This window comes from Rhinatrema bivittatum, chromosome 8, assembly GCF_901001135.1.
Source record: "Rhinatrema bivittatum chromosome 8, aRhiBiv1.1, whole genome shotgun sequence".
NCBI lineage: Eukaryota > Metazoa > Chordata > Amphibia > Gymnophiona > Rhinatrematidae > Rhinatrema > Rhinatrema bivittatum.
The window spans coordinates 195,091,048-195,109,930 of record NC_042622.1 but is presented as its reverse complement, the minus strand read 5'-3'; the positions used below and the strand labels follow the sequence as shown (position 1 = coordinate 195,109,930).

The window sequence follows — 18,883 nt, the reverse complement described above, 5'->3', positions numbered from 1 at the left end:
TCTTCTTCTCCTTCATGACTATCGTACTATATTGCAATCTCTGATATTCTCGGGAATAAACTATTGTAATGCTTTCATTTTAGGTCTTTCAGATTCTGCTCTTTGCCCTTTGCAATTAATTCAAAATTCAGCTGCTTGTGTGCTTTCAGGAACCTCGCGTCAAAATCACATTACTCCTGTCTTATATTCATTTCATTGGCTTCCAATTAAATACCGAATTCATTATAAAGTTCTGTCAATTATTCATTCTCTTATCTATAATACATCATCTACATGGCTTTGTAGTAATCTCCGTATATACAAACCAGCCAGACAACTTAGATCTCTTTCAAAAAATCTTTTAGATGTACCCACAGTCAAGTTGGCAAAATCAGAGTTAACTAGAAAAAGGGCCTTTTCAGTAGCTGGCCCTATATTATGGAATGCACTCCCGGATTCTCTTTGTCTTATTTCTTCTACACAGCAGTTTAAAAAATCATTAAAAACTCACTTATTTCAGAAAGCATACAGTTCATTCATTAACTCCCAAAATTAATTTACACCCACTTCTTCTTCATTTTCAATATTTTAGATTGATATATCTCTATAGAGCCATGCTACAAACTCAACTCACCTCCTGTTTAATATCGCAGGGCATGAATGTTATTTTTTAATATTGTATTGTCATTTTATTGTATAATTTTTATTTCTTTCATTTAATTTATTTATTTCGTATGTTTGTTGTAAACCGTTTTGATTAATTCTTTGAATTGTAAAGGCGGTATATAAACATTTTTAAATAAATAAAATCAATAAATAAATCAAGAAATATAAAATCAGTAGCAGTAAAACCATACTAACAAAAAGAACAGATTATTTCGAAACAGCTGATGAGTAGAATATCCAATAATTAAAAACTCATATAAAAAATTTCTAGATACCAATAAAATATTTCAAAATAGCAGACACAAAGACCCAGTAATGAAAAATAAGGATACAAAAATTTTTTTGCTCTGCATACCTGGGAACATTTGATATCCAGGTGTCCTGAGATTGTTTTGAATTAGCAGGAGGAGGGGTGGTTTGCTTGTAACTTTCTTCTCTCTCTCAGTCACATACCAGCGCTCTCTCTCACACTGGCTCTCAATTACACACCTATACACACATGCTCTCAGTCACTCACATATACACATGCTTTTTCTCTCACTTATATAGGCTCTTAATTACACATTTACACACATGCTCTCTATCTTTTCATGCTTACACACACAGGCTTTCAATCACACATATACATGCTGTCTTTTTCTCTCACACACAGACTCTCATTCACATGCTTACAAACATGCTCTCTCTCTTTCTCTCATTTACACACAGGCTCTCAATCACATACTCATATGCTCCCTCACCTAAACCAGCTCTCAATCACACACAGACACACATGCTCTCTCTCTCATTTACACACAGGCTCTCAATCACATACTCACATGCTCCCTCACCTAAACCAGCTCTCAATCACACACAGACACACATGCTCTCTCTTACTTATACACACAGGCTCTTAATCATACATACACATGATCTCTCTCACACACAAAGGATCTCAATCATACACACATACTCTTTCTCACAAAGAGGTTTTCAATCACAAGCTTACACATACAGGTTCCCAATCGTAAACTTACATTCATGCTCGCTCTCTCTCACAGGCAGGCTCTCAATCACAGACATACTCTCTTTCACATATACAAGCTCTCAATCATTCACATACATGCTATCTCACTCACACACATACACACAGGATCTCAAACACACATGCTTGCTTGCTCATTCACTCTCTCTCCTTCCCTCCCTCCCCGGAACTAGCGGCAGCAGCAGCCTCCTCCCAACCCTAACCTCCTTCATTTTCAGCCCTCGCGGAGAAAGGAGTCCCATCGGCCACGGGGGTTGATGTTCTTCATTTTTCTGCGAGCCGCGTGTTGTGTCCATCAATTCCCAACGCCCTGTCTCCGCCCTCCTTACCTCTTTGGCGCCTCCCTCTTCGTCCGCGGGAAGATTGGCTGCCGCGGCGTCCTTCTGCCGAGGTCCTCCGGCGTCCCCGGACCGGCTAGACGCTGCAACCCGCTATGTTTCCTGGAGGCCTAGGGGCACGCACGCTGCGCAGCCCCGACTGAAGTACTGGCGATGGCGCGAACCTTGGGGGCATCCCCCTAAGATGACGTCACCCGCGACGGATATATAAGGTCTTAGAATTTGCTAACACATCGAGTTAGCAAGGAATGACTACGGACTCGCTTCGACTCTCCAAGCTACTCTGCCTTCTCGGACTTACTAAGGGGTACCCGCTCCTCGGGGGCCTCGCTCTCTCCTTTGTTTTTCAGGTGACAGTCTGGAACCAGTACTCTCTCCTCGAGGGCCTTCATTCCCAGACTTACTCGGTACTCTCTTCTGCCTGGAAGTCATCACTGCCAACAATATCAGTGAGTTACCATCGTTCTCTCAGTGCTTTCCCTGGAACCAGGTACTCGCTCCTCGAGGGCCTATGCCAGTGATGGCCAACCTTTTGAGCACAGTGTGTCATAAATTCATAAAAAACCGAGCATAACTGGGTGGTGTGTCACTTCTAGAAAATCCATAATTTGTGATATTTGTAGCTCTAATCAACAAAGTTATAATTTTAATATATATATACTGTATTTATTAATAAAGCAAAAACAAATAATTCTTTACCTTACCCTGCTTTAGTGACTTTTTTGTTGCTGAATTTCATTGGCTAAAATCTGTCAATTGAAGGTTGGTATTTCGTACACTTCAAGTCCAAGCAAGCGTTACAAACTTCATCTGTCAGTCGGTTTCTTTTATTGGCTCCCATTCATGTTCACAACACTCCTTCCCCATCTCCCAGGCATGCACACATTCATTCTCACACACACAGACCCCCAGGCAGGCACCCATGCATTCACACACATACACCCCCAGGCAGAGTCCCATTCATACACATTCACACACTAAAGGTAGACCCCCCCCTCTCTTTCTTTTGCCAGCAACCTCAGAACCTCTCTCATTCCTCTGCTGCCACTGTCACTGATGCCGCGTGGCTATTGCGGAGGTGCCGATTGCTGCTACTGACACTGAAGTCCATTCTGCTGCCTCCTCTGTGCAGGCCCCGTGGGCTTCCACTTTCTCCATGCTGATCTCGTACATTGTGAGATCCGTTGAGAAAGTGCTATTCTTGCACATTCCCAAAGAGTACATGTGCCAATCACTAAAAAGTACATTTTTTTTTTTTTGCCTTTGCTGTCTGATCTTAGTTTTCTAATTGGTTGGTCACAGGCTTTTTTTTCACCTTCCCTTTCTTATTTTTTTGCCAATTCCTTTTATATTGTCTTTTTTTCTGTTTCTTTTTTTCTCCATCTTCTTCCCTCAAACACACAGTCAGGTTCTCATTCTCACATGCATTTCTCTTTCTCACACACACAGGCTCTCACTGGCACATGCTCTCTCTCATACAATCATTCATACACACAGGCTCTCACTGGCACATGCTCTCTCTCATACAATCATTCATACACACAGGTTCTCACTGACACATGCTCTCTCTCATACAATCATTCATACACACAGGCTCTCACTGGCACATGCTCTCTCATACAATCATTCATATACACAGGCTCTCACTGGCACATGCTCTCTCATACAATCATTCATATACACAGGCTCTCACTGGCACATGCTCTCTCTCATACAATCATTCATATACACAGGCTCTCACTGGCACATGCTCTCTCTCATACAATCATTCATATACACAGGCTCTCACTGGCACATGCTCTCTCTCATACAATCATTCATATACACAGGCTCTCACTGGCACATGCTCTCTCTCATACAATCATTCATACACACAGGCTCTCACTGGCACATGCTCTCTCATACAATCATTCATATACACAGGCTCTCACTGGCACATGCTCTCTCTCTCTCTCACACACACACACACACACACACACACACAGGCTCTCACATGCTGTCTCTGCAAACATTCAGGTCCTCTCTCTCAACTCACCTCATACACGCACTCTACGGGCCCTCAGCCTCTCTCTCACCTCTGGGCCTCCTCTTCGCGGGTCGCCGCAGGATGGGCTCTGCAGCGGCCCTGATCTTCTCGGGCCGCGGCAGCCCTGCTACCGGGCCTCTTCCTCTTCTTGGGCCGCTGCGACTTGGGATTCGCAGCGACCCGCGGCGGCTCCTCCTCTTCTGCACGCGCTGATTTGCTTCCTCCTTCCTGCCCACGCGGCTCCGGCAACGTTTACTTCCGGGGCCGCACAGGCAGGAAGGAGGAGCATCAGCGCGTTGTCTTGAGCCTCATCGCTGCGACGCATGAGCCTCCCTGCGCCCGGGGGCATTGGTGGAGGGTAGGGGGAAACTAAAAAACACATTTAAAGGCTCGGCGCAGCTGAAAAAGAAAAGGCTCGGCACAGCCGAAAAAAAAAAAAAAATTCCTGATAGTCCTTGAAACGCTGCGCGTGTCAGCCAAAACGGCTCGGCGTGTCACCTCTGACATGCGTGTCATAGGTTAGCCATCACTGGCCTATGCATTCCAGCTCCTGGGCTTCTATGAGACATTGTGAGAGTGTTACCATCAGGTTCAGTACATGAACTCTGCATACCCTGCCTACTCACTATATTTCAGTTTCTCTACAGTTCAGCCTCCAGGGACCGCTGTTCCAGTATCTGAGGGACTACAGCCCAGCCGGGCATTCCAGCTCACTACTGCCACCTCTGGTGATTCAGTATACTGTCTAATAAAAGAACTAGTGTGTGTCTGTCTCCATTCTCTGAGCATGACCGGTGGTCCCTCTCTGGATCTTCTCCTGGGGGAGTGGTCATCTGCCACCGGTCCAAGGATCCACCCACAACTCTCCTAAATAACAACAGACTGCTAATCCCAAGCAGACTGTTAACTCCGAACTGAACACCGCGCTGCTCATTCCTCAGGCCATGCCTCTCTTCTGTTCTTCAGGTTGATGCTGACCACACTAGCATGGTCTCTTCTTCCTGCGCATGCACCCGCTGCTCACCACTTCCTCTTCCGGGGGCGGGAAGAAGAGATCATGCCGGTGCCGCTGACTCCAGCTGTTCTGCCGCGTTCTGCCTGAGCTGACAGCATTTTAAGCCCGGGTGGAGGAGGACCGGGAAGCAGCTGGGTCAGCGGGGGACCAGGAAGTGTGGCGACACACCTGCGTGTTCTTGGCGACACACTGGTGTGTCGCGCCACACCGGTTGAGAACCACTGCTCTATAGGTTGCAATGACATGTTATTGGCCCAACATAAAAAGCATCCAAAGGCGATATTGTGCATGAGTTTTCCAGACCATACAGATGTGAGGAATCTATAGAACCTCAAAACATCATCTCTGGAAATAGTTACGGTATATCAGGGCACAAAGACTTCATTTTTCTCCAGCAAAATGCAACAGCTAAAACTCATTTGTCAGCAGTGACAGATTTTGGTTAATGTTTATGTTTATTGATTTTTTATATACCGATGTCTCAGTAGGAACCTTCACAATGGTTTACAAGCCAATGGAAGCAAGAGAAATATAATAATTAATTTAAAATAAATTACATGTTATAAAAATTAATAGTTAATAAACACATAAAAATATCTAAAGTACTTAATAACCAATTATCAAAAGTAAACATAAGAGCATAAAAGAGTAATAAGATAGGGAATTTTTAAATATCATAAAACATAAATATAAGTACCATAAAAAACCCAAAGATCTTTAGTTAGTTGTGTCTGCAATAAAAGAAACGTGAAATTCATTAGTCAGTTATGTCTGCATATGTGTATTCAAACAGTCATGTCTTAAGGTCTTTCTTAAACTTCTTACAGTCTGCTTGAAGTCTTAATTGGGTAGGTAATGTGTTCCAGAACTTTGGTCCCGCAGTTGATATTGCTCTGTCATGGACCTGGCTTAGATGGGCAGACCTTATAGATGGAATGTTTAATAGAGCTTTGTTTGCAGACCTGAGGTTTTGCTGTGGGACATGCAGTCGAATGGCTGTATTGAGCCATTCCGTTCGCTCACCGTAGATGATGTTATGAATGATGCATGCTGTTTTGTATTGAACTCGGTATGTAATAGGCAGCCAATGGAGCAGAATTAGAACCGGAGTAATGTGATCACATTTCTTTTTGTTTGTCAATATTCTTGTGGCTGCATTCTGTAACACCTGTAATGGGTGAAGTGTGGAGAGAGGAAGTCCCAGCCACTGCTAAGCACTCAGTAAATCCCTGCCCTCTCCCATGTGATCTCAGAACTTTTCCCTCCTGCCACAGCCCCCAAGGACATTTGGGGCTCATCAGTAACGGAATCATTAGACTGCAGTGAATGTGGGAACTAAGATAGCCTCATAGGGGCCCCCAGGCTCTTTGGTCTTCCATGTGGAAAGTGGGGCCTGTAAACAAGGGCTGAATTAGTTCCCACACTCACTACAATCTGACAAAATAATGTTTTATTAAGTTGCTACGTTTATGTTTTCTGTAGTATTGCTTGCCTTATTTATGTGTATATACTGCTGAATTGTATTGCAACTCATCTTGATAGTATGACGAAAGGCAAGAAATCAGGTTAGAATAAATGAAATGATAGTATTGCTAGAGCAGAGCCCCTGGCTTCTGGGGTGTGGGGGCAGGAGAAGGGTGGCACCCGGTTTTGGAAGTCCAGGGCAGGATTGGAGATCCTTGAGTGGAAGAGTAGGCAGGAACTTTGCTTCCTTCCCCTCCCCTCTTTTCAGTGTTGCACAAGGCACAGGTCTACTAGGCCTGTGTGTAAATCCAGTCTGACTTATCATGTCCAGCAGGTAAGGATGGCAAATCCTCTATCTACTCAGGAGACGGGGGAGGCCAGCACATATTTGTGTCTTCGGCACAGGGACCAGGGGGTACTTTCAGGTCAACATCAGTACAGTGCCATTGTGAAAATTCATCATCTGAAAGATTTCAAAACTCATGCTTTTAAAAAGCAGCAACAGGCTGGAAGGTCGGCCATTCACGGGTGACTGTGTCATAAGACTCCCTTTCCCAATTCTGCTGCCACGAGCCAGCATCTCACCATCGACCTTCCGCACCCCCCGAGCCCCAGCGGAGAATGTTACCATAAGTCGCTACTGTCGCCGCTCGCCTTATCCCAAACCAGCCAATCAGAGACTCGTCCTATTCTCTGCGGCTACCAATCAGAAAACGATCGCGAAACCATGTGCGCCGCTCCCATTCACTGGCCTCCCGCGCCTCGGTTCGTTTGGGGGTTTTTTTTTTTTTTGTTTGTTTGTTTTGTTTTCTTGTAGGCTAGGCCAATCGGAGGGTGGGGGGGGGCGCGTCTTATGCATATGTATCAGGCTGCCAGGCCAATCGGAAAACGCGCTCCCCGAAAGTCCGGCAGATGGGGAAGGGGCGAGGGAGGCGGGCCGGAGGGCAGTGCATATCCATGAAGCCCGTCGCCGGTCTGCTAGGAGAAGGGTTGTGCCTCTCGGGAGGGTGCGAGAGTAGCTGGCCGCCGTTACCCATCCGGCCATGTCGTCCTTGGTGCGGCCTTTCTACGTGGCCGAGGGGCCCTGCGAGCTGAGCCGGGCTCGCGCGGGGGCCCCGGGCGGCCTCCCCGCGTCGTCATCGGCTACTGCCGGAGTTCGCGCATCTCTCATCTCCCTGCGGGCCCCGGCGGGGCCGCCTCCCAGAGCCTTGGCGGCTGCGGCTCCCAGCGGCCGGGCCAAGCTCACGCACCCCGGGAAAGCCATCCTGGCCGGTAAGGAAAGGTTCGCGGGCGTGTTTTCCTGTCGGGAGAAGGTCCCTGGCAAGGGGTTTTCCCGCTAGTGTTCACAGCGAAGGCGGGGGACGGAATATTCCACACCCCCCCCCTCCTATTTTTAATGACTACATTTTTATATCTATTTTTTATTTGGTTCTTATCCGCCCTTTAATTTTAGTGCTGCTCCCCTCTGAAAAACGTTATGCAGGGTTTCCGCGTTGCCCTCCTGTCTTTGTGTACCCCCTCCCCATAGGGGTGGCTAGCCCTGTTCTGTGTGTACCGAAAAAATGGGTACAAACGTAGCTGCAGGGCTTTCCCCACCGAGAGCTGTGGCACTAAATAAACGACGCTTTCCCATGACAACCGATAAAAAAGCCAGAAATCCAGGCTTTTGTAAAGAAGAAAACCACAAGAACACAATTGCAAGCGTTGGTACCTTAAATGATGAATTGTCTGAGTTCTGCATTGATTGATAACTTTATATGTTGTCACGTCGAATGGATTTTTGGCCCTGAAAAGATGGCATTTTCTCAAGTGTAAACTAAACTCTGTACTAACTATGGCGAGACAGATGATCATCAAGTACCAAGAGATGCAATTGCCATACAGGAAAACGTCGCAGAAATGTAGTCTCGGTTGTCACCACTCTCATTAAAAGGCACTTTTAAGCCCGCCTCCTGCATATGTGTGTTGCCTGTCTAGGTTACGTTGTAGGAGAGCTAGAAAGAAACTCTCCTTGGCACAATACAACGGTTAAGAGCGCACTGGCAATAAATCTGAGAAATTGAGATCATACTTGACATATCCTGGTTTGAGTGAGAGTCATTCCTGCTATGGTTTACTAGCACCAATCTATTTGGAGATACTGCATAGAAAGCCTTATAGTTCACCTGTGGAATTTGAGAGAACATGCAAATACTTACTAGTGGGTTTGCATCAGAATTATGCAGAATAAGTGGATTTAGTTAGTGCAGTAATAAGTGTATTATGGTATTTGACCTTTAGGAGTTTTCAACCGTGTCTTTTGACTACTCCCTAGCCAGCTGAATTTTCAGGATATCCACAGTATGCTTGAGAGAGATTTGCATACATTGCCTCTATTGTATGCCAGTGTGCTTCATGCATATTCATAGTGGATATCATGGCAGCATGATTAGCTAGAGAATACTTGACTTATTCATGTGTTTTCCTCACGCTGTGGAAGAAAGACCCAAGTCTGTAAAGGGCCCAACATTTTTCAACAAGCATCCACTTCAATAAACATTGCACTCCATAGTAGGCTTATCTTCTCTAGCTGAGTAATAACCAAACCTGTTTTGCAAATGTTTTGGTTAGTGATATGTGTGTGTGTATGTGTGTGTGTATATATATATATATATATATATATATATATATATATATATATATATATCCACAATCTTTTTGTAAATTACTAAGGAGTGCAAATTTTAATTGTATTAAAAAAAAATTTGAAAAACTTTTTTTTAATGGTAAATAATGCATGTTTCCTTCAGTATTCCATAAATCTTGCTCATGAAAGGGGGAAACTTCCAGTTGCTAAGGGAGACTTGTCAGGTATGGTTTGTTGCTGCTCAATCCTGCAAGGAGGAAAACATGAACATGTTGGATGTCCTCTTCAAGGAGGATGATGTTCCTTGGAGGTAAAGGTTTAGAATATGTCAGTGCTCCTTTGAAAGGAGAAGGTTAGAGCAGTGGGCTTCAAATCCCATTGCTGCTCCTTGTGACCTTGGGCAAGTCACTTCACTCTCCATTGCCTCTGGGGCCAGATAACTACCTACAGTATCTGCTTTGAAGGGCCAAAAAGCAGAATAAGAATCAAATTTTGAATTAGGGTTTTTTGTTGTCTGACATTAAAAAAACAAAAAAACAAACAAAAAAAAACCAAACAGGATGTTTATATAGTGTCAATATTCTCATTTAATTGAGATGTGTGCTGTGTTGGCAATTTAGTACAAGCTTAGCAGTTCTGTCCCACTTCCTACGCAGGAGATGGGACTTCGGGGACTCATTGCTGGAGAGTAGGGGGGGGGGATCTGTTCAGAGCTGGAAGCTCCCTTTTTTTTTTGTCTGTAATCCTTGGTGGTGGTCTTCATTTACTATACACTTTTCCAGCAAATGAGATCAGAATAACCAATTATAGCATCAGCAAAGGCTCAACAGCAATGCCAGAGACAGCAAAACAGTAAGGGTACAGTAAACAAGTCAACAGTAATGCCTACATCATAGGAACAAACCAGATTTCAGAAGAACTTAATCAAACAGGACAGCAGATGTAGCAATTACATGGAAGCAAACTCCAGATTTCAGACTAACTTAATCAGAGCAGTAGCTGGCAGTAATAACATGCACACAAGGAGGGTCTGGCATATTAAGGATAACACTACTTTCTAGGGGCTGAAGGCCTTAGTGTCAAGTTTTCAGTGGGTTGATTTATTTATTTTTGAGTCCTGGAGTGCATCTGATGTCCAGTGGTAGGTAATTCCAGAGAGTTGGGGCTGAGCCAGTGAAGGTTTTTTTTCTTGTGCTGATGAGCTGGATTTCCTTGAGGGCAGGAACTGTCAGAGTATTAGATTAAGGTGTATGGAGTGGGTGAGCAGGTGTGAATAAGGAGATTTGGTTGGATAGATAGCTTGGGCCCTTGGCCTTCAAGGGTTTCATAGGCCAATACCTGGACTTGAAAATGGGAGTATAGGGCAATCCACAACCTCTGACGAGATTTAAGGAGTGGGGGGGTCACAGGATCAAACTTACTGGCATTGAGTAGGGACCGTGCCACGGCATTCTGCCTGAGCTGCAAATGGACATTTTTTGGGACGTGATATAGGCTTGAACAATGGTGGCATAGGCCGGCAGCTCAAGGGATGGATTGCAGGGGGCAATCAAGTCCTCAGTCTGCTTTGAACTTCCAGGAGACAGCCATAACTACAGATTCTTGTGAAGAGCTAAGTAAAAAGTTTAACTTAGCTAGCCAATCGGGGGGAGGGTTTGTTCAAAATCAATAGCAGATACTGGGGTAGATTTTCAAAGGGTTATGTGGATTCTCATGATTGGGATACGACCATACCAAGTTATAGCTCGGTATGGTCTATAACGGCATTACTAAATTTAAGGATTGCATGTTGCTAAAGAAGCAGTCTCACTCTTAGAAACATAGTGAACATGAGTAACAAACATTTCTTTAATTGGGGTGGGAACCCTTTCCTAAAACATGCAGGACTTACAGGCCGATACAGTAAGGACGCGTAAGAAAGAGTGTGGCAGTGCCGGGCGCACCCTCGTTTGCCGCGCACACAGTTTGGATCACATACCGCTCGATACAGTATTCAATTGAGACGCACATTTTCACTCAGTGCTCCCATGCTCTTTTTCTCTCGATTCTTTCATATGTTATTTATAATTTTTAAGCCATCTTTGATTTCCTGTAAGGCATCTGGTAAAGATGAACAATTCAAACTCTGTGTTTTATTATTGTTCCTACAGGTTTTTCATGTTTTGATGTTCTTTGTTACATGTAATGCTTTATCAAGCAAGTTTTAATTGTTCAATGTAAACCAATTTGATTTGCATCTAATGCAAGAAGACCGGTATATAAAAAACCAAAATAAATAAATAAATAAATAAATGCAAGCCGCGTCCATGAAGCGGTAGACGTGAGCAATCCATTTTACTGTATAGAGCGGTATACAGCCCTATACAGTATCCTGGGTGCGCTGGGTACCTGTCATTTCAAATGTCATTCCACCAGGAAAGTGGATGGTTCTCCTACAGACCCCGCTGTCTTGAGCACCCGGCGCCAGCAAGCCCCAGCAGCCGGCGATCGCGGCAGGGAGCGCAACAAAGCACCTGTGCGCACAGCTCCGATTTTCTGCCTCGTTTGGACGGGCAAGAGAGAGACAAAATTTCACGGGCAAACTTGCCCCCAGCCCTCGCTCACCTACCCTGGCCGCGGCCACACAAGCCCCCAGCAGCGAGGCGGCTTCCAGCAGCAGAAGGGCGTCCATGGGTGCCGGTCTCCCGTGCGGGTGCACTGACAGCTCTGGAGCAGCCTCAGTCCTCTCTCCCCTCCTCCCGAGGAGCGCACCGCGGCTCCCCTTCCTCCCGGGGGCAGCCGGCGGAGAGAGCGGCTTCAGCAGCCCGGGCGCTCCCCATGCGAGGCGGCTTCCAGCAGTGCGTTCATGCACCTTCACTGCCTTGAGCGCCCAAATTAGACGTACAGGCGGGCGCTCAAGGCAGCGGGAAGGTGTTCTGTTTTGGTGCTGTGTTTCAGTACCTACAGTCTATAGATTTTTTTTTTTTTTGTTTATTTCTACATCGAGTAGTTTCTTTTCAGTACCTTTCCACTGCTGGAAAGCCGCCTCGCATGGGGAGCGCCCGGGCTGAGGCTGCTCCGTGCGGGCGCACTGGCAGCTCCGGGAGACCGGCACCCATGACGCCCTTCTGCTGCTGGGGGCTTGCGTGGCCGCGGCCAGGGCAGATGAGCGGGTGCTGGGGGAAAGTTTGCCCGTGAAATTTCATCTCTCTTGCCCGTCCGAAGGAGGTGGAAAATCGGAGCTGCGCGCACAGGTGCTTTGTTGCGCTCCCTGCCGCCGATCGGCTGCTGGGGCTTGCCTGACGCTTGTCAAGCTGGCAATCCCCGATGCCAGAGCGTAATACAGAAATTATTTTCGCCCTGCGCCTTGCTTTATTTTTTGTAATAATTTTTCCCCCTTGTGCGAGAAGCATTTTTTTCTGTGGATTGGGTTGGTTTGGGACTGGGCGGCTAAGTTCACCACACTAACGCCAGGGTCAGGGTAGGCGGTAAATTTGCAGGTTAAAGACGCAGCAAGATAGCTGGTTAAAAAGGCGATAATCTGGGCGCACCTTACTGTATCGGAGGGAATAGCTAATCCGATCATTAACATATCATATACATGCCGTGGGTGGAAAGGGATACGTGTCTATTTCAAGAAGCGGTAAGGATGCGTAAAACCGGATACTGAATCGCGGGTTAGACATACGCGTCCAAATTGTGCATACAATGCGGGTTAGAAACAGGGTAATCGCGGGCGCGCTTTACTGTATCGGTCTGTATCTGAGCCTGCTTTCTGCTCCACAGGTGGGCTGGGAGTTTTCAACAGTGATACCTAGTGGTCAGAATCTGGGTGCTCATGTACTGTTTCTAGTGAGTGAACCGAAAGCTTGTTACTGCAATGATCTGGCTAGGTAGACAAGATTAAAAATGGAGGTTGTGGAACAACCTGGTTAGCTGCAAATGAAGATTCATTGGAACTCACTATAGGCTTACTCTGAGAGCAGAAACCTAAAGGAGCAGGCGAAGACTGCCAGGTTCCCCTGCTCTTCACCCCCCCCCCCCCCCCCAAAAAAAAAAAAAAAAAAGCCAGTGTTAGCCCAGGGGCAGGATTTAACATTTACAATCGTTTTGGCCACTGGAGTGAATATTGATCAATTTGCCAAGTGGTAGTTGTCTAAAATTTCTTTAGAAGGAGGAAGTGAAGTCACTGTGGGAAATGGCTGCCTAGTCCGGGAGCTCCTCTCCTGACCCAATCGCATCGGCCCCCATTGCGCTTCCCAGAGTGATTACTGCACTCAAAACCGGATTAGTGGGCGGCTCTAACATAGACAGGGCGGCCCCGAAGAAAAAACCCGACTTAACAGCATTTTTCCTTCACAGCAGCAGTGGTGGAGGCGGGCCCCGGCGGCGAAAAGCAGGCCACAAGCATGGCAGAGGAGGTGAGCTTGTCCCGAGCGGAGGGGGCAGGGGATGCACCACTGAGCCGCACAGACTTTCTACTCTGGTTTGGAGAACTCAGAGGCAATATGTAGGGCCTGAAAAAAGAACTCCACGGGGTGTTAAGCTGATATCCAGAAGGATGTAACAGCATTGGGGAGCAGGTTTGCTGAGATGGAGGCCAGTTTGGAAGATCAGGCCTCTGAACTCTCTAACTGCAGGCTGGATCAGGACAAACTGTCCCATGCCAGGATGATCTACTAAATCGGCTGGAGGACCTTGAGAATAGGTCTAGGAGAAGAAATTTAAGGTTTTGTGGTCTTCCTGAATTCCAGGACCTCCGTAATTGTAAGCAGGCTGTCAGCAACATTTGCACTCAAATTCTTAGTACAGACTCTGACCCCGAGGAGGTGGCTGCGATCAAAATAGAACAGGCGTACCTCTTGCTGGGAGTCAATCGCTCGGAGAGACCCAGGGACATAACTGCATGTTTTCATAGATATACACAAAAGGAAGAGATCGTGCTCCAGTTGCGTAAAATGGGCTCTATATCTTGGAGAATCATAAGGTGGAGATCTTCCAGGACTTAGCCCCGATTACCATATGCAGAAGATGTGGCTTCCGAGAAATTACCATGATTCTCTGGGCTAATAAGATTAGATACTGGTGGCTATTTACCTTCGACCTTAGTTTCACCATCTCCGGCATTTCATCTAGAGTTTCATCAGTAAAGGAAGCACTGGATATCTTGCAGGCTGTTAGGATCCCAACTGCGAGGACACTAGAGGATCCTTGATCACGAAATTCTGCCAAACCCCAGAGCGACACACCGAGGTGGCAAAGGGTCGATAGGGGAGGCAAGCAGTTGAGAAGACAGCCCAGTGTTTCCTGTCAGCTATCTGAACATCCTGACTGACCCATACAGACAATCTGAATTTCCTAACAAAGGGTGACTTGCAGATGATACAAAATTGTTCAGAGTAGTTAAATCACAAGCAGATTGTGATAAATTGCAGGAAGAACTTGTCAGACTGGAAAATTGGGCATCGAAATGGCAGATGAAATTTATTGTGGATAAGTGCAAGGTGATGCATATAGGGAAAAATAACCCATGCTATAATTACACAATGTTAGGTTCCATATTAGGTGCTACCAACCCAAGAAAGAGATCTAGGCGTCATAGTGGATAACACATTGAAATCGTCGGTTCAGTGTGCTGCGGCAGTCAAAAAAGCAAACAGAATGTTGGGAATTATTAGAAAGGGAATGGTGAATAAAACGGAAAATGTCACAATGCCTCTGTATCGCTCCATGGTGAGACCGCACCTTGAATACTGTGTACAATTCTGGTCGCCGCATCTCAAAAAAAGATATAATTGTGATGGAGAAGGTACAGAGAAGGGCGACCAAAATGATAAAGGGAATGGAACAGTTCCCCTATGAGGAAAGACTAAAGAGGTTAGGATTTTTCAGCTTGGAGAAGAGACGGCTGAGGGGGGATATGATAGAGATGTTTAAAATCATGAGAGGTCTAGAACAGGTAGATGTGAATTGGTTATTTACTCTTTCAGATAATAGAAAGACTAGGGGAAACTCCATGAAGTTAGCACGTGGCACATTTAAAACTAATCGGAGAAAGTTCTTTCACTCAACACATAATTAAACTCTGGATTTTGTTGCCAGAGGATGTGGTTAGTGCAGTTAGTATAGCTGTGTTTAAAAAAAGGATTGGATAAGGTCTTGGAGAAGAAGTCCATTACCTGCTATTAATTAAGTTGACAGCCACTGCTATTACTAGCAACAGTAACATGGAATAGACTTAGTTTTTGGGTACTTGCCAGGTTCTTATGGCCTGCATTGGCCACTGTTGGAAACAGGATGCTGGGCTTGTTCTGACTCAGTATGGCATGTTCTTATGTTATACCCAGCGAGATGACTTTATTTAGCTTTTTTTTTTTCTCTATACCGACCTTCATGGTTAAATACCATATCAGGTCGGTTTACATCGAACGGGGGTAGAGAACAGTAACAAACGGAACAGCAATTTATAATCAGAAGGAGAACAAAGTTACATTAAACAAGGACCACAAACTTGGAAGCTTTAAGCTGAAAATAAAGGCCCGAGTAGGGTGATAACTTAAACATAAGAAGTCATAATGGGATCCGGGCTAGTGCAGGTTAGATTATTAGTAGAGGTACTACAATATGAGGTAAATTGGAGTAGCATAGTTCCATAGCTCGTGAGTGGGTAGATAGTCTATTGTGTATCCGAAGGATCCGGGAAGGCTTGTCAGAACAGCCAAGTCTTAAGCTTTTTCTTAAATGTAGGTAGGCATGGTTCCAGTCTGAGGTCAGCAGGGAGGTTGTTCCATATGGCTGGACCTGCTATTGAAAAAGCTCGGGCCCTGGTCGAGATGAGGCGAGTGGCTTTGGTTGGCGGGGCTTGTAGCCCTCCTTTGTAGATTTCTCTAATCGGCCTGTTGGAAGTATGGAGTTTGAGAGGAATTTCAAGGTCAAGGTGAAGATGGTTATGGATGGACTTGTGTATCAGGGTGAGTGCTTTGTGAAGGACTCTGTGGCAGACTGGTAACCAGTGTAAGTTTCGGAGAGTGGGAGTAATATGTTCTCTCCTGTTGGTGTTGGTTAAAATTCTCGCCGTGGCGTTTTGTATCATCTGTAGTGGTTTGGTGGTTGAGCTGGGTAGACCTATGAGTAGAGTGCTGCAGTAGTCTATTTTAGCGAATATTAAGGATTGAAGGACTGTCCTGAAGTCGTGGAAGTATAGGAGAGGTTTCAGTCTTTTCAACACTTGTAGTCTGTGGAAACAATCTTTGGTTGTAGTGTTGATCATATTCTTTAGATCAGGGCTTCTCAACCGGTGTGTCGCGACACACTAGTGTGTCGCCAAACACCGGCAGGTGTGTCGCGTCTCCCGGTGTCCCACTGCCCCATTGTACTTTCCTTCTCCCTTTTTCCAGCCCCCGCGGTCCAATTGAAAGCCTCCTTTCTTCCTACCCCCACTGCCCAATGGGAAGCCTCCTTCATTTTGCCTTCCCCCGCGCAGGCCAATCGGAAGCCTCCTCCCTGCCACCTGCCAGTGGGAGTAGGAAGAAGGGAGGAAGCCTTTGATTGGCCGGTGAGGCAGGCATGGCACTGCCCGGGAGTGGGGTGGGAGGAATAGCAGTGTAGGACCCCGACGAAGCAAGGCCGCTACGGGAGCCCATCCCCGTAGCGGTGAAGAGGAAAACCCGACCCCGACGGTGCAAGGCCGCTACGGGAGCCCAGCCCCATAGCGGTGAAGAGAAAACCCGACCCCGACGGTGCAAGGCCGCTACGGGAGCCCAACCCCGTAGCGGTGAAGAGAAAACCTGACCCCGACGGTGCAAGGCCGCTACGGGAGCCCAAACCCGTAGCGGTGAAGAGAAAACCCGACCCCGACGGTGCAAGGCTGCTACGGGAGCCCATCCCCGTAGCGGTGAAGAGAAAACCCGACCCCCGACGGTGCAAGGCCGCTACGGGAGCCCAAACCCGTAGTGGTGAAGAGAAAACCCGACCCCGACGGTGCAAGGCCGCTACGGGAGCCCATCCCCGTAGCGGTGAAGAGAAAACCCGACCCCCGACGGTGCAAGGCCGCTACGGGAGCCCATCCCCGTAGCGGTGAAGAGAAAAACCCGACCCCGACGGTGCAAGGCCGCTACGGGAGCCCATCCCCGTAGCGGTGAGAGGAAAACCCGACCCCCGACGGTGCAAGGCAGCTACGGGAGCCCACCCCCGTAGCGGTGAAGAGAAAACCCGACCCCGACGGTGCAAGGCCGCTACGGGAGCCCATCCCCGTAGCGGTGAAGAGGAAAACCCGACCCCGACGGTGCAAGGGCCGCTAACGGGAGCCCATCCCCGTAGCGGTGAAGAGAAAACCCGACCCCGACGGTGCAAAGGCCGCTACGGGAGCCCATCCCCGTAGCGGTGAAGAGGAAAACCCGACCCCGACGGTACAAGGCCGCTACGGGAGCCCATCCCCGTAGCGGTGAAGAGGAAAACCCGACCCCGACGGTGCAAGGCCGCTACGGGAGCCCATCCCCGTAGCGGTGAAGAGGAAAACCCGACCCCGACGGTGCAAGGCCGCTACGGGAGCCCAGCCCCGTAGCGGTGAAGAGGAAAACCCGACCTCTGACTGAGGCGCCCATCCCTGTGGCGCCGAAAAAAGAAGGCCCGCCGGATTAAAGCAACGGCGGAACCGGAGCCCATCCCTGCAATGAAGGAAGAAGTTATTTTTGGTGAGAGCTGATGTGTCTGTGTGTGAATGGGGGCCTGGGTGAGAGCTTGTGTGTGAATGGGGGCCTGGGTGAGAGCTTGGGTGTGAATGGGGGCCTGGGTGAGAGCTTGTGTGTGAATGGGGGCCTGGGTGAGAGCTTGGGTGTGAATGGGGGCCTGGGTGAGAGCTTGTGTCTGAGGGTGTGAATGGGGGCCTGGGTGAGAGCTTGTGTCTGAGGGTGTGAATGGGGGCCTGGGTGAGAGCTTGTGTCTGAGGGTGTGAATGGGGGCCTGGGTGAGAGCTTGTGTCTGAGGGTGTGAATGGGGGCTTGGGTGAGAGCTTGTGTCTGTGGGTGTGAATGGATGTCTGGGTGAGAGCTTGTGTCTGTGGGTGTGAATGGGTGCCTGGGTGAGAGCTTGTGTGTGAATGGGGGCCTGGGTGAGAGCTTGGGTGTGAATGGGGGCCTGGGTGAGAGCTTGGGTGTGAATGGGGGCCTGGGTGAGAGCTTGTGTCTGATTGTGTGAATGGGGGCCTGGGTGAGAGCTTGTGTCTGAGGGTGTGAATGGGGGCCTGGGTGAGAGCTTGTGTCTGAGGGTGTGAATGGGGGCCTGGGTGAGAGCTTGTGTCTGAGGGTGTGAATGGGGGCCTGGGTGAGAGCTTGTGTCTGTGGGTGTGAATGGATGTCTGGGTGAGAGCTTGTGTCTGTGGGTGTGAATGGGTGCCTGGGTGAGAGCTTGTGTCTGAGGGTGTGAATGGGTGCCTGGGTGAGAGCTTGTGTCGGAGGGTGTGAATGGGTGCCTGGGTGAGAGCTTGTGTCGGAGGGTGTGAATGGGTGCCTGGGTGAGAGCTTGTGTCGGAGGGTGTGAATGGGTGCCTGGGGGAGAGCTTGTGTCGGAGGGTGTGAATGGGTACTTGGGGGAGAGCTTGTGTCTGTGGGTGTGAATGGGTACCTGGGGGAGAGCTTGTGTCATTGGGTGTGAATGGGTGCTTGGGTGAGAGCTTGTGTGTAGGGGTGTGAATGGAAGCCTGGGTGAGAGCTGGTGTGAATGGGTGTAAGAGCTTTTGTGTGTGATTGAGAGCTTGTATATAAGAGAA

At 47.7% G+C, this 18,883-nt stretch overlaps 1 protein-coding gene across 1 annotated transcript in view; it reads left to right on the top strand.

Moving 5' to 3' along the window:
* The first annotated feature begins 7,393 nt into the window (after positions 1–7,393).
* LOC115097297 (tricarboxylate transport protein, mitochondrial-like) overlaps positions 7,394–18,883 on the top strand; it is a 60,126-nt gene continuing 48,636 nt past the window's right edge. The window contains exon 1 of the mRNA XM_029612996.1: positions 7,394–7,784. Within this exon, the coding sequence (XP_029468856.1) occupies positions 7,556–7,784 (229 nt within the window). The 5' untranslated portion in view covers positions 7,394–7,555. The remainder of the gene's footprint in view (positions 7,785–18,883) is intronic.